This window comes from Lemur catta, chromosome 2, assembly GCF_020740605.2.
Source record: "Lemur catta isolate mLemCat1 chromosome 2, mLemCat1.pri, whole genome shotgun sequence".
Taxonomy (NCBI): domain Eukaryota; kingdom Metazoa; phylum Chordata; class Mammalia; order Primates; family Lemuridae; genus Lemur; species Lemur catta.
In genome coordinates, this window is record NC_059129.1 from 71,378,612 (window position 1) to 71,394,556 (window position 15,945).

Below are 15,945 nucleotides of genomic sequence, written 5' to 3' on the forward strand. Positions count from 1 at the left end.
GAGATAATTACACATCAGTACAGTTGAGTTCTGAACAGGTGTGTCTCCTTGGAGTTCATTAGCATTTTTGTTAATAAGATGCTCTATAATTGTATAATCATCACATTAACCCAGATGTCCTATATCGCCTAATCCAATACAAATAGAATTAAGCAGAGCTCCATAGAAGATAGACATTATGTAGCCATGATTTGTAGACAGCCACACTGTCAGTCCCTGTCATGAACAAGATACTGGGACATTTTTCCTTTCCATGAACCCTCAACCAATTTTCCTAGGAGAGCTACTAACAGCATTAGCCAAGGCTGACATGCCCTCTGTAGTTGGCATCTCTTCTCCATTGGGCCCAGGTCTTTTCACTGGATCCTTATAAATGCAAACCTCAGAGAAAGTGACCTCTCAAGTGCCCTGTAGCATCTATTAATACTAACACCATGTGATGCTGGGAGATCTTTCACTTACCACAAGTCTTTAACTTCTACCTCAGAGTTGATTAATAATCTACAAGACTGACAACTCTTGCTAAACTTGGAAATAAACAACTCCTTGATCTTCTCCAGCCATGTTTCAGACCAGAATAGAAGATAGAAAAATAGCACATCTCTTGAGGTTGTGGCATTAGGACAGCCACCAATTCTAAGACCACAGGGTCCGTATAGTTTTTCTAACTGTAAACAGAGAGTTGCTCTTGCCATTTATATGCATAGAGTTTATTTATGGTCACTACCCTCTGCTTTGATTGAGGTTGTTTCCGTCTGACAGTTTCAGAACATCCACCAAGTGAGCCATTGCTACACTGCACTGCAGCGCAGTCAGTGTAGAGGTAGACTCCAGAAGACCCTACTGGTGTTTCCTTTTAGTCTCTGCAAGTTTCCTTCAGCCCTCTAGGAGGGTTTGTATAAAGTATTGCTTGCAGAGTAGATTGTTAGCTGTAAATCTTTGTTGCATTAAACTTGGAATTTGTAGTACCCAAAGTATCCCAGTGACTAAAAGAGTGAGAAAGAAAATGTCATCTTAAATGCTCATCATGAGATTAAGTAGTAGGGCCTAAAACTTCAGATCAAACCCATTTGGAGCACTACTTTGTGGATATGACATTTTATGGCAACAATAGGATATATGAAAATGTAGACGTAACATTTATGAGTTTATTAATCTTGTGGATATCTGAATAACATTATTCAAATTTTCTATTGGCTCATGGCTCTTTTCAGTGAGTTGTGCTCTTGCCTTTATTTTTAGAGGGAGCAGCTGTACTGAGCCACCCATATTCTCTCACCCAAGCCCCAGTGGTAAGCACAACAGGATCAGCATCCTAGATGAGGAATATATACTGTGTTTATGGAATGCAGCTATCTTCTATGGACAGATAACCAGTCTGTAAAGGGTCATACTCAATTCTCACCAATTCTTTAAAAATTATCACCATTCTGTTATTTTTACTATCCTCAGCCATACTGCAGCCTGTTCTGTGTCATGCAATTCCTACCACATTCTTTGCTCTCCTGTTTCTTTTCCTTACTGTCTCCCACAGCTCCTCCTGAAGGCCTTAACCACCTGCTCTCCCAGCCTCTATAGACAAAGATAGGATGCATTTCGAGTACAGTGGCGGATTGGTGGATTGAGAGGCATGTTATGGAATATTCATGCATAATCTCCATGTCATGGGTTGAGAGCGTGTATGAAGATAGATGGGAGATGCAAACAGAAGTTGAAGGGGCCTTTGTTGACTACCCAGTAGGGCTACATCTAAAAGCAGAGCATCTATCTCCTCCTCTCCTATAACAAGGACAGTGCAATGCTCATCAGAAGTATGAAGTACAAGTTTTGTTGATTTTTTTTTCAATTTCAGTAAGGGGAGTAGAACATGTAAGAGTGATCACCTAGCATTCTCTCGAGCACACATACATCACCATAATAAAAAAAAAATTCCTACAAAAGTGATGTTAGGCTGAGAGTCTGCCTTTAAATTAAGAGAGTAGAGTATAGTAGATGAGGGCTGACTTTAGGCCCAATGCTGATGTTAAATATTAAGCCTGTCACCAGTGGTGTGACCTTGGGCCAATAAACAATTTCCAATCCTCATTTTCTCCATCTTTGAATCAGAAACAGTGATGGAACATTCCTCATGGTGTCATGGTAGGAATTAAATTAGTTAACTCCTGCTATACTGCCTGGCACACAATAAGCACTACGTAAATGTTTGCTATTATTATTTGATTGATTCTGCTACTCTATTTGACATTGTTCTATTATATTTGGGAGCCCAATAACTACTACTCTCACTTGTAATGTGAATTAATGTGTACTAAGCTAAATTTACCCACCCCATCACTATTCTCTGATCTATTTGGCCTTATCATCAACACAGATTCACTGAATGCCTGCTATGCGTATACCTCTAAGCTACCTGTTGATGCTACTACATATGGTGTATAAAATGCTTTTCTCATTATATGTTTGCAGAAGGATCAATATGTGTAGAAGCTCACACCTCCTGAGTTTCAAGAAGGAGTTCTTAGCTTGCATGTTCTTAGCTTGAGACTTTGTGCACAACCCCCAGTTCAATGGTTGCTTTCCTCATTACTTCATCAAACTGACCTAGAATATTTTACAAAAAAAGTGGCTGATGGGAAAAGAACATAAGTATATAATGCCACGAGAATTCTGACATTAGCTCTGTTTTTATTTCAGCAAGGTAACAGCATCATCGGTCTTTCCATTCATAGTCAGCTCCATTACTCATGAGGCCCATTATTTTCTCAAGAATTATACCAACCTGCTTCCAGGCATCCATCACCACATCCTGTGCTCTTTATGGTTAGTGGCACAATGCAAAGGCTTCCCGTTAGAAGATGTCCTCAGTCACAAGCCATTCATGAGAAACACCTGGCATAAATATTAACCAACATTAATCTTTTTATATAACTAAGGTGCTACCTGCATCAGTGACTGCAGCTAGAGATTGGTCCTTCAAATTTTTCTTTACTTTTCAAAGTTTTCTTTCCCTTTTTAAAAAATAATCTTTGTGTAATGGTGCTGTTTGAGTTGCTCAATCATCCTCTTTCTGTGTCTTATCTTCCAAGATAAAGTGTTAAGAACTTTGCCTCCATAACATTTTCTCTCCTCCACCCTTCTCTTCCTCTCCTTCTAGAAGCTTTAGGAAAGGACTGATGTCTTTATTTTTTTCCTATCTACCCCAAGTTCAGCATCTGCTTAGTAAATATTCCCAGGTCAACTAAAGACTACCAATATTTAAATGTCTTAAGTCTGAGGTTTTATAGCAGAATGTACTGCCCATTTTCATACATTTACTCAAAAGAGTAAAGCAATAGAAAAAAATATTTCCCCCATATTTTCTAAGTTAATAACATGTGGGGGCATACATTTCTATAATACATTTATAAAAGCCCTGTGAGAAGTGCCAAAAATAAACTGAAGCTACAACCTCTTCCCTGGAAGAGTCTTATGGGCACAATTCCATTTAATAAAGAATATGCTGATGGTTGACCTTCTAGCAAAATGTTACATGGTTCCACTTAGGACCTCTCTTGGATTTATGAAGGATTTAACCTAGACAAACCTTTAGAAACCTGATGATAAATTAATGTTCATATAATTCTTTATTAGAATATTTGACTAAAGAGAGTCTTCTTTTTTCTTAACTATATGATTTCAAGAGTTCTTAGGTATATTATTTAAATACACATTGTTTTGGTAAATGTTTACATGTTTGTCTTTGATTTGTTTATAATATAGGGACCTCCTGGAATGCAAGGAATACAACAGAGTCTTGGTGGATATTATAACAAGGTATGGCTTCTTTTTTTCACAACTTATAATACATAGAGATTTTACGTGATTGTATTTTTGAAAAAAAAATAAAGTTAATTAATTCTTAACTGCCCAGACTTTGATATATGATCACATATACTTAAACATCTTGCCCTATAGAAAGATATGTTTCCAAAGATAAAATTTTTACTTAGTGTCTTATTACAATGCCAGGGTTTTATCTTTATAAATAAAATGAAAAATTTAGTTCAGAGTTTGCTAATGTAAATGTGGTTCACCATTGATGTTATATATCAAGCTTCTCTGAGGACAGAGATTATTTGCTACCTTGAAGCTCTAGGTAGCACAACAGGGCATAGATTTCTTACCAAAACGAAGAGGTACTGAACCAAAATCTCAAACAAATGTTTACATACCAAAAGTCAAGAATAGGAGTCCCCCACCTTGGTGAGGAGCACTTTAAACTTTGCCAGGGTTTTTTCATCACAATTGGGATAGATGGAACGCTGAGATGGAAGTATTTGAGTGGCAAAAGGCAGTTTGGATCCCAATTCTACAAGGAAGCACAACAGGATGGGAATGGATGTTAGTAATCAAGTAAGACTGGAAGATCTAGATGACATCATTGACTGATCATTCAGCAACAAATATTTGGGGTCTGCTCACTTCATGTGAGGCATTCTATCCATTGATTAGGGTTTGATACACATAATAGCTCATCATTAATACCTTGCACCACAGAAAACACTGGAGAAACTTCCCATTACATTTCTCTTTTCTATGTTCTTCCTTTCCCTTCCTATAAATTCCCATGACTACTGTTGATCCTCTCTGTAGAAATCTCAAAGGGACCCTTTGTGTCAGCACAGAACGTGAAGATAGCAAGTGCTCAAAACAATGTCAAATGAGGAGCTAATTAATTAAAAGATCCCAATTCTTCTTTCATCAGAGTAAGGGCAACATAAAGAGACCTAGATAATTTTTGGTTGATACATTTAAAATCAAACATGCGGAAAGTTCGTTATACTTAAATTTCCCTCATTTATTTATATTTTCCAGGGAGTATATTAGGAAGAATACCTAGGATATATTTTATGATTTTTTATTAAACATTTCTTTAATAGATATATACTAGGTTTTTCAAAACATTAAGGCTTACCACAAGTGAAAAAAAGTAATCTGAACTATATCTAAGTTTAATCATTGTAATGACACCTGTAATGACAGCTGCTGTTATAAAATCGGATTTATCATAAATGCTTCAAAATAATGAGAATAAGCTGGCTCTGATGTCACAGTGTCAGCTAGAAAAACTTAAAGAATATGTTATATTACTATCACCCTTGGTATAAAAATTACCAAGTTGCTGCTCAGCTACATAAGTATTTGCTACCCTTGCAAGATTTTCAAAGCTCACATCTTTACAGGTCTCCCAACACTACTTCTATATATAGTTTATGTTGCTGATGAGTCAGTTTGCCCTTAAATGAAGATATATAGAGCATTTATATTTTACAGTCTAAAGTTGAGAATGTAAATTGTTAAACTTTAAGGTTATATTTTTAAAAAGAAAAAAAACGGGGGCCAACCAGAGCAGCCAAGTGGAGAGTCTTGCTAATAGAAAGCCAGTACTTCAAACCTAGCTATTAACTCACCTAAAAGAACTCCAGCTATCGTTATTGCCATTACAGAATTGCAGCTCCTGGGTGTTTAGTCCACATATGCTCTAAATGTGACTTGAGAGCTGGAGCAGGACTGGATAAAGAAGAGAGACCATAGCTTTTATCCCAAATGATGCACTGTGACCATTTAGTGTCAGAGACTTTCGGCCCATCTGGGAATTAATGGAAGATAACTTCCCAAGCACTTTATTCTGTTTCCTTCTGAGTGTAGTTAGAGCTCTTACACTGAGGTCCCACCAGCATGGATGGAGGAGGCGGGACCCACCTTCCCAGCCCCCACACCGACTGATGTTTCTGTCTTGTAATCACTTCCTCCTCACCTTCAGCTTCACAAAGGAAAAGGCCAAATGTGTTTCGAAGAGCAAGATGCATGTTTTCACTTGGCAGTGTCCCCACCAACCACCCCCATCTGTTTTTTGATGCTGAGGCTTTTTCATTTTGCAATTTGTTGCATGCCTGATGGCCGGGCGGTGGCAAGTGAGCACAGAGAGAAGAGGGGCCTGAGTGAAACTTTCCTGGAGATTAAATAACGGACCATGTATTGAGACATATAAAGTGACACTCCAAGGTTAAAATAATCTTCCCTTTTAAATTGGCATTGATTTATGTGATGTCTGCGCTGGAGCCCTGGACCTCAGTTCTTCAGCTCACAGCAGCTCAGAAGGTCTGGAGCCCAGATTCTGCTGAAGCAGCTCCCCCTGGGAGGAGCAGCAGAATACTCACACCCTTTCCCTCCCCATTCTAAACCAAAAGAGACCATGGTCCATTTTCTCATCTCAGGCATCCTTGCTTGCCCTTGGGCATCCGCACAGGAATTGATCTTTTCCCCTACAATTTTCCTTATGGCACCCGGAGAGAGAAGCTCGGGCATGAGAAACCCTCTTCCCTCACAGCACAAATTAAAAAGGAAATGGAGAAGAAGAAAAGGAAGTGAGGAAGAGAGAGGCAGACTAAGTAATGAGATCGGGAAAATTACACGTGTGTTTATGTGTATTTATGCATGCACACTTGGGGATGCAAAGAATAAAAGGTAGATTTCCCTCTCCATCACCAAAATAACTTGCAAAACAGCTGCTCCCATTCTGCAAGATTGTTTGCAAAGAAGCAACAATGCTGAGCATATTCTTCCCCTAAAGGAAAATCTGTTCACGATCCATCAAACTGCTCTTCATTGTTTCCAGCTCTGGGGGTTTTAATAAAAATTTGATAGGCTCTGTCAACTTCTGAAGCCATCAGATGCACAGTCCCTGACTACACTCTAGATAGGAAAAAAAAAAATGTTATCTGTGGAGGCCAAGTACTGGTGAATTTTACATTTGATACTGCTTTTAAAAATCCACACTGAAAATGCATAGTTGTGTTATCTTACATCACCACACTCGGTCTCAGCTGTTGGAGATTGATGCTGTGCCTCCCAGCAACCAATTCTAATGTTCATTTCTCCAAATTGTTGATCCAAAAAAAACCAATTTGCTAGCAAAATAATCTATTTTTTCCTTTCACGTATTAAATCATAACTTCACTTTAATATCCACAGACTAAAAAGGACAGAAAACCTTTATCCAAAATCAAATATTCAAGGTCTTTCCACATAGTGAGTTAAAACCAACAACAGCACACAGAGTGAAGGCTTCCTTGATGGCATTAGAGGTAACCCTTTTGCCAGGAAGAGTTAGAAATGAACTCTGAGTCCTAACTTCACCTCTCTCCCCTGCTGTGCCCCAGGATCCACTGGCTTTGGGGAACATTGTGGACTTAGGCAGAGATATATGGACTTTTGGATCTTGGTTTGATTAGAGAGCTCCTACATTTTCCTGGGTCCTCCCCCTCCCTTTCATAACCCAGCACATTTGAAGCTGGTGAGATGTTTTTGGTTTTTTGTTTGTTTGCAAGTAGCTGAAAAGTTAGACTTTGAGCCAGCCTTAAGTGGTATTTTCAAGTGAGCACAGACTTCTTAGGCCACATATTATGTTTTAACTTGCTGGGGCTACACAACACAGTATCATAAACTGAGTGGCATAAACAGCAGAAATCTGTTGTCTCACAGTTCTGGAGGCTGGAAGTCGGGATGGAGGTGTGGGCAGGGTCGTGCTGTCTCTGAAGGCGCCAGGGAGGGACGTGTTCCAGGCTTCCTTCCCAGCTACGGGTGGCTCCTGGGTCAGCCTCACACGGTGTTCTCCCTGTATGTGTGTCTCTGTGTCAGATTTCCCTTTTTATAAGGACACAGTCATATTGGATTAGGAGCCTACCCTACTTCAGTAAGTCCTCCTCTTGACTAATACTACATGCAATGACTCTATTGCCAAATAAGTTCATATTCTGAGATACTGGGGGTTAGGACTTCTACATATTAATGGGCGTGGGGGATACACAATTCAACTCATAACAAATAACATGGTTTTGCTGAATTTTATGTCCCCTCACGTACTAGGATATTACAGCAAGTTCCCTAAAGCTTGAACTGGGGCATTTTTAATGACCCCATGTCCTGGGAGGGAGTTCATGTCCTTGGTTTCTTTTATTCATTGCACCATAGGATTGCTGATATTTTTCTTTTCAGGGCCTATAAGAATGGCCTGTCTCCTATGGTTCAGTCCATACATATCCAGGTACGTTCCTTTCTTCCACAGAATACCCTCTCCAAGACAAGTAGAGTAGCTCGAGTCTTTTCACTTCCCTGACTATAGATTCCGAAGTTTCATTCACCACTTCTCACAGAAATCAGAGGATAAATGCTGACTTCTCAAAATTCTTGAGATGGACAGGCAGATTAGCAGCCCCCTACACCACACCACAACCCTGCCCACATCACTGTAAGAACTTTTAATAACCATATTCAAAACTGTACAACTATTATTTATTTGGAAGGCTTATAAGAACCCTTAACATGGCACCAAGGTACGAAATAACCTATTAAAATCAGAATAGCATCTGTGAACAGAATTACTGTTCCAGAAACACAAAGATGGTATCCCTTATTATTTCTGTAAAGGCCAGGTAATTTTCTGGTGCCATCAGCTTGAAGAAAGTAAGGAGGAGACTCTCACATGTCCATGACTAAATGCTACTGAATTTCAAGTTTAAATCTGCCTCAAGTACTGTTGACCCAGGAGTGGAGAGCAGCACCAGCAGCCACTGAGGGTCCTTGACTAGCTGGATTTCCTGGCCTAGCTACTGAGTGAAGCAAACATATGGTGCTCTGATAGGCAATAAATAGCCCTGTTATTTTTCTGGATGTTAAAGCCACCAGAAAATCAAGGTTTTAGAATACTAATGTATGTTGATAGAACAGTATGACTTGGTGCTGCACAGGCATTTCTTCTTCCAACCACAGCATCTCTGACACCTTCTATGTTGTTGAGGGGTGAGGTGGGCTTCACTGGAATATGCTCGCACCAGAGGTACCTTAGGTGCTCTTCTGCTCTGTAATCCAAGAGGATGGACCTCCCAAAACAAAAACCATTTCTGGGCAAGTCATATCATAGACCAAAGCATGTTCCAGCTTTCCCCAAAATGTCCTAGCACAAGCACAGCCAGAGAGAGATGTGACGTTCTGTGCACACTGGTCGACACCATGCCTGAATGACTAGTGTTTTCAGGAAATCTCTAAAATGTATGTTTCTATACTGGTTGCATCCAAGCAACCCACCATTTTGTAACTACTGATTCTTTATGTATGTGTGTATGTGTCTTGGTTTCATACTTCGTTTTCAAATACTGTTTGTTATGATAATTTATAACTCAGGATTTTTTGAAAATACAATTTTTTATTTTCAATTTAGATATCATGAAACAAAGTTAACATAAAAAATGAGAGAATAGCTATCACAAGACCGATAATAACAGCATTTATAAACTACTTATTTTTTATTGGAATAGCACTAATAATATGGAAGGCACATTTAAAGTATCAAACTATGGTAATAGCGATCTGATGGGTACCTCTGAATATTTTTGTTGTTTAAATGTTTCTGTATATCTTAGTTTTTCTGCCAGCACATGTATTTTTGATCAGAAAAACAACTCTAATGAGAAAAGCACATGAACTAGAATTATTAGCTTGTTCACTCAACAAATATTTATTGAATGCTTTCTATATATTAGGTACTATGTTAGGCATGGGGAATTCAATTCCAGGTCATTATGGAGCTTAAATTTTAGTACAAGGGATACAAAATTTTTTAAAACAAACACAAAAATAAAAATTTTAGTATTACGAAGGAACAATACAGTGTCCAATGAGAAGGTATGAGATGAGAACCTGTCTGGGATACCTGGGAGAGGCTTCCATGAATGGCATTTTATAATATAATAGTTGAGACCTGAGGACTAGTTGCTGGCCAGACAAGATGTGAGGGCAAAGAGTGGTGATCTGGAGGATTAGATGGGAAGGATCTTGGTTGATTCGAGGAGCTGAGAGAAGACCATTATTAACTGGAACTTTGGAGGGAAAAGAGTGGCCAAGATGATGCTCAAGAGGGAAATGAGTCCATGCACATGGTAATTTGATGGCTTGTTAAGATTTTGAAGGATGGAGATCAGGATGTCTTTTAAAGGTATCTCTCCGACTCAATGTAGAAAATGTATGTGTCAGGGGAGCAAGTGGATTGCAGAAGGCAGGTTAAGGACGGCAGCAATCCTGGCAAGATGGGATGATGGCCCACCTGGGGTACAGGCAAGCAGCACACAGAGAGGAGATTTGGGGGCCTTGAGTCAGCCAGACTGGATGACTGACTGTGCATGAGGACAAGGAGGAAAGAGGTGTTCAGAATGCTCCCAACTGAAAGAGGAAGAGTTCTCTGAAAGGGGGAGGTGGAGTTCAGGTTTTCTTTCTTTCACTGATTTTTTTTCAATTGCAAAATGAAATTACTGCCCATTTTAAGAAGACAGCCTGAAGAGATACATTAGGAAGAAATTAATTATCATTCTCCCACTTCCGGACTAAACAATGTTAACAGTATGATGTAACTCTCATATTTTTTTCTTGCTCTCATATATGTGTGTATTTGTTGTGGTTTTTTAGTTGTTTGAACTTGTTGAATATGAATTGATCCTAGAATTTACAAGGGAGTATATCAAGTAGAAAATAAAATATATGGGTCTACACCTCAGAGGGGAGCTGTATGCTGGATATATAAATTTGCCTGTCTTTGTGTAAATATTACCTAAGGCACAAGGGTAGATAAGAGTGCCTGGGAGAAAGTGTTGAGTCACCAAAGAAGAGAGCTTGGACAGAGTCCCAAGGCAGCCAACCTTTAACAGTTAAATGAGGGAGGAAGAAGAGAGGTTGAAGAGATAGGAGAAACCAAGAGAGTGAGGTATCATATAAGCCAAGAGTGGCAAGTGTAGCCAAGAGGTCAATTAATGAAGAGTCCATTAGACTAAGCAACAAAGATATCATTTATAATATCAGAGAGCCAAATCAGTGGAGTGGGGCCAGTGCCAAATGGAAGCTTAGAAGCACATAGAAGATGAATATGTGGTGTCAAAGCAAAAATTGCACCTGACAAAGTTAAACAGGCAAGGAAGACATTATTCAAAGGTTATTCCAATAGTAGAGAGAGGCCACACTCATTCTGAGCTCAACTCCACTGAAACAAAGGGCAGGAGAGTTAAGTATTGAAGTGAGACAGAGAACACAACCTATTTGTGTTTGCTAATTGGCTTTACTCAAAGGAAAAGTAAACTTTCTTGTATCTTTGTGAGAGGAAGAAGGTTTAGCACTTGGTACAGGCTGAAATTAGGTTCCTGCCCTCCAGTAGAGCCCGGGAGATAGGGGCTTTATCTTTCTTGATGTTTACATTTTAAACAGATGGCTCCCAGGTTCTGGAGAAAGACATTCCTGGTTTATAAAACTAACAAGAGGCTTTTAAAAAGATTTACATCTCAAAGGGGCGGAGAAAGAATTTACAAATACAGGTTTGCTAAAGTAAATGATCCAAGAAAAGGGAGGTCAGGGCCTGGAGTCAGGAACAGCCTGTCTACAGTGTATTCCAGCTGAGGGAAACCTCAAGCCTGTCTTGGTCAGTGGACGCAGAAAGCATTAGCTGCCCTTTTGAAAAAATTGTCCAGAAATGGGAGGAGGGAGAGTAGCTTGAGGGAAAAGTGTGCCCAGGTAACTGCATGATTTGTTTAAGTTTGAAGAAGGTGGAATAGGTAGGTAGCCCGACAGAGGGAGAAAGAGAGTTGTGAATGAAATTGGCCAATTTTAGCTACATTTTTCTTAATTTTTCCAAACTGACCCATTTCATCTAATGGCAATAGGTAATATTAATAAGGAAAAACCTCCTAAGAAAGCAGAGGGCATGGGATTCAGAGGACTCACAGAGGAGCAGTTTATCAACTACAGCCAAGAGTGGCATGCACATAGGTTTGTAGGTTGAGTGGCAGGAATTTGAAGTGGTGCCCTGAGAACTTGTATTTTTTCAATTTAGTAACAGGCAAGGGCATCTGCCCAGGGAAAGTGGGGTTCAGCTTGGTACTCTGAGAACAATAAAGGAGATTTGAGAGTAGGAAGAGCAAGAGACCAGAGAAGCTCAGATATATGGAGAGGCCCACTGAGGTTGCCAAGTGTGAATGTGGAGTGCTACAATTTGTCCCCAGAGGTATGATGTTTCTCCAGAGGCGATTTCCTAGGGCAGTCACAAAGACAGATGGGGTCTCCAAAGTTGGAGTTATTTAATAGAATATGTAATAGGAACATTTAACAAAAGGTGAGAAAGACAAAGATATATGCAAACGTGACCTAGTATCCACAAAAAGGTGTTATAGTACTGTCATCCAACTACTTACGTTGTTAAAGATTGAATGCATTAAAGATAAATGGACTTTTTGTTATTGTATTTTTTTGGTTTTGTCTTTACCTAGGGAAATGGTGAATACAGAGCTGGGGGTCCAAAAGGAGAAAAGGTAATCAGACTTTCAAAGTGAATAAAAGGGTGCAGTGTTTTATACTGATTTACATATTTGCATGTCAAGGGCAGTCCCACTGTGGCAGTTGGGTTCTGTCCCCGGGAGGCTGTCCAGCCTGCAGTGGGCGGGAGCCCCACCTGCCTCCTGATGGAGCAGGAGAACTGGCTGCAGAGGCCGCTCCCGCGTGAGGACTGCTGAGCAGCAATTGGCTACAAGGAAGGGAACATATCACGGGGAAATAGCTCTAATAAGGGAAATGAAATTAGTACACAGATTTGCTTTATAATTAGATGTTTCATGAATTACGAAGTTGGCAAAAACAGTCTGAAGACCCCCTTGGCAAAATGCCTCAAGCTCACTATTTTGTGCCTTCTTAAGTACCAAAACATAAGCTGTCATGGGAGCCTTTTTTGGTGGGATTTTATAATGTAGTGGTTCAACCAAATAATGATTTCAAAAGTTTTAAAATTAAAACACCTGATGAATTTCCATTGCACGCTCATTGTCACCATTCACAGGTTTAATTATATTAGCTGTGAAGATGACATATTCATTTGCCCACTCAAAAAGATGTTTCACTTCTGTTTGATTCTGAAATTGTAATGACCTTGGATTCAGTGTGAATCTGTCGTTGTCAGAAAAAGAAAAAAAAAAAAAACCAATGCACATTAAATCTACGGAGATAAGTAGGTTTGAAAATACTTCGAGGGAATGTGAGTGCTGCCTTCATTCATTCACCCAGTAAAATTTCTCTTGATTGAGGGCAGGATATTTTGACATGAATCCAAGAAAATATGACTTCTGTGCCTTATAAATCAGTGCAACCGATCTATTCAAAAAATCATACATCCGTCACCAGAAAATACTGCTAAAAGATAGTCTCAAAAGAAACTAGGAGCTTCTTATAAATTGATGATTGAAAATGAAATTTTCTGCAAAATAAATAAAACCTTGACATTTTCAGAAAGACATGCAAAAATTGATTATACAGCAATGATAAGTCATTTATGTGTCTTAGATTTTACTGCTAGTACATTAGCATTATTTCCTGTAACCCAATAGCTTACAGACACCATACGCCACCATAGCAAACGTGTTACATTTTAAGCAATTACTGCTGGACACATGCAGGCTAAGGAGAGAAGGGAAAAAAAAAGAAAAAGAAAGCCACAAAGCTTGTCACACAGGACAGCTGAGCAAAAAAGAGAGATGTGACACTTTTAAAGCATTTAAATGATGATTCATTTCTTGAAACAAAACAGCTGGCTTCTGTTTTGCTATGTTCATTAGGAAACACATGTTACTTAGGAATTCTTAAGACCTCACTGATGAGAAATTTGATTCTGTAAAACAGGTGTATTTCAAACTCTAAGGACCTTTTCTATTGCTCAAAATCTTTTCTAATTGCTTCAGAATCTTAAGTGGAATTAGAAAAAGCCAGTGTCATCACTGTTCCCTCTTCTCACCCAAATAAATAACCTAGAAGAGTCTACAAGAAACTTGATGCAGTACCTGATCTAAATGTACATATGAAAGGATTTTTTAAAATTGTGATTAACAGGGGAAAGACTCTGCCAATAAATAATGCATAAAATAAACTTAACATGAGCATAACAGTTGCTGGAAGAGTGAAATCAACTCTACGTATACACATCCACTTAGTATCTGAATCGAATAAATGCATTAGTTTTTAAAATTATAATGTTGTTCATGGGTCACCATGGTGAAAATGTAAAGCTCCTTCAAGCTGCTCTCACAGACCTTTGCTTGCACCTGTGGTGGACCCCATTAGTTCTGGCTGCACATTGGAATTACCCAGAGAGCTTTTAGAAAATATTTGTGCTCAGGTCCTACCCATAGAGACTCTGATTTGGGGGCAGGGACCATATATCTAGTATTTAAAAGTGTTTCAGGTGATTCTAACATGCATTCAGAGTTGAGAACCACTGAGTGGTAGAAAGAGCATGGGCTTTGGGACAAAATGTTGACTGTGGCATTATCAGCGGGGTCAGCTTGGAAAAGCCACTTCATTTCTCTAAGCATCAGTTTCCTCACTTGTACTGTGGGCATAATTGTATCTACACACAGAATTGATGGGAGGATTAAAATCAAATGATACGAACTTACTCAAAAGCACAATACCTGACACATACTAAGCGTCACGAAGTATGTGTCCTTTTCCATTGACTCACCTCAAACTTTCTTTCCTCTCACGAGGTCTCCTTTGGCACTTTTTGGTATTAATTGTTACCATTCTTCGCACCTGGTCTTGCTCATGTTTGCATCTCCCACCATAATTTTGACACAGAAGGGACTCAATGTGTGCTGTAGAACAAAAGATTTAACCAGAAGTGTAATTAAACACGTAAATGATTTATAATTGCTATATAATCTGCCGCTTCTCAATGCACTGAGTAGCAAAATAGAATTACAAAAACAGCCTACCATTTGGAACAGAACATTACAATGAAGCTCCAGAACAAGCACAAACAGCACTGGAATATACATACAAATCACTCCTGGTTTATCAGCACATCCTGTATCAAGAATACTAAGATACAAGAACTACCAAGGAACATGACTTGCTATAAACAGTAAATGGCAAGGATGAGCCCTGCTCTGTAGCTTGCCTGGCCCCTACAGGATGTGGTGGCGGAATAATGTATTTTCAAGTTGTTTGAGGAGATCTGCTGCCTTATAAAGACAGTGGAACAAGGTGGAAGAGTATCTAAGGACTCCTGCGCACATAGCAGGTGTCTTTGGGGCAGACTGTCAGGGGGAAACGATGGAGTCTCAATGCACCAGGCCTTTCAAATAGCACTGAAAGTGTCAAACTGAGGGACAGACTTTCCTGATGCTCAGTAAATTCATCACTTGTCTTTCAACTCATATCTGCAGTGATAAATCACAGAACATCCATTTTAAATATAAAAAACAACCCCACGGGTACCTAAGATTCATGTATAAAATGCTTTTGTTTGCAGAATTTTATATGAGGGAAGAGGCCCCTAAGATCTCGTCCAAGCTCAATGTCACCTAGGGACCATGCAGAGAGATGGACTACAACCACTGGGTCCTTCCTCTGTATTTCAATGAGACCTATTTGCATCAATTCAAATATATAGCAGTATATAGTAATTACTCTTATTTCTCCACGTACATTCTCCTTCCCTTCACCTTTGATATTTGGCAGATGTGATTTTTATAAGCAATTTCTAGCCCCCTTCCCTGCTTTCTACTTTTGTTTTATTGGGTGAGTCTAATTGCGAGGCATATTTTTCCTTCACGTTGATGCACTGGGGACTTTAGCACCTGCCGAATGGGTAACAGTAAGGTCACTCTGTACACCCCAATGTTTACGCAAGGCCAATTGATTGTTTCCTGTGTCAGACCAACGAAAATTGGGGCTTTAAATGTATTCACCAACTTTTCCCTCTCCTCACTTTGAATATGATTTACTATATGTAGAGGGAAAAAATGGCTTTTCCTACAGTGTGGCAAGTATAAAACTGATGATACACTAGATGTTTAGATACTAGAAAAAGCAATGTTTATG

At 39.2% G+C, this 15,945-nt stretch overlaps 1 protein-coding gene across 1 annotated transcript in view; it reads left to right on the forward strand.

The window, feature by feature from the left end:
* Positions 1 to 15,945, forward strand: part of COL19A1 (collagen type XIX alpha 1 chain) — a 308,626-nt gene that overhangs the window by 218,722 nt on the left and 73,959 nt on the right. The window contains exons 17-18 of the mRNA XM_045542219.1: positions 3,760 to 3,813; positions 12,345 to 12,386. Coding sequence (XP_045398175.1) covers positions 3,760 to 3,813; positions 12,345 to 12,386 — 96 coding nt within the window. The remainder of the gene's footprint in view (positions 1 to 3,759; positions 3,814 to 12,344; positions 12,387 to 15,945) is intronic.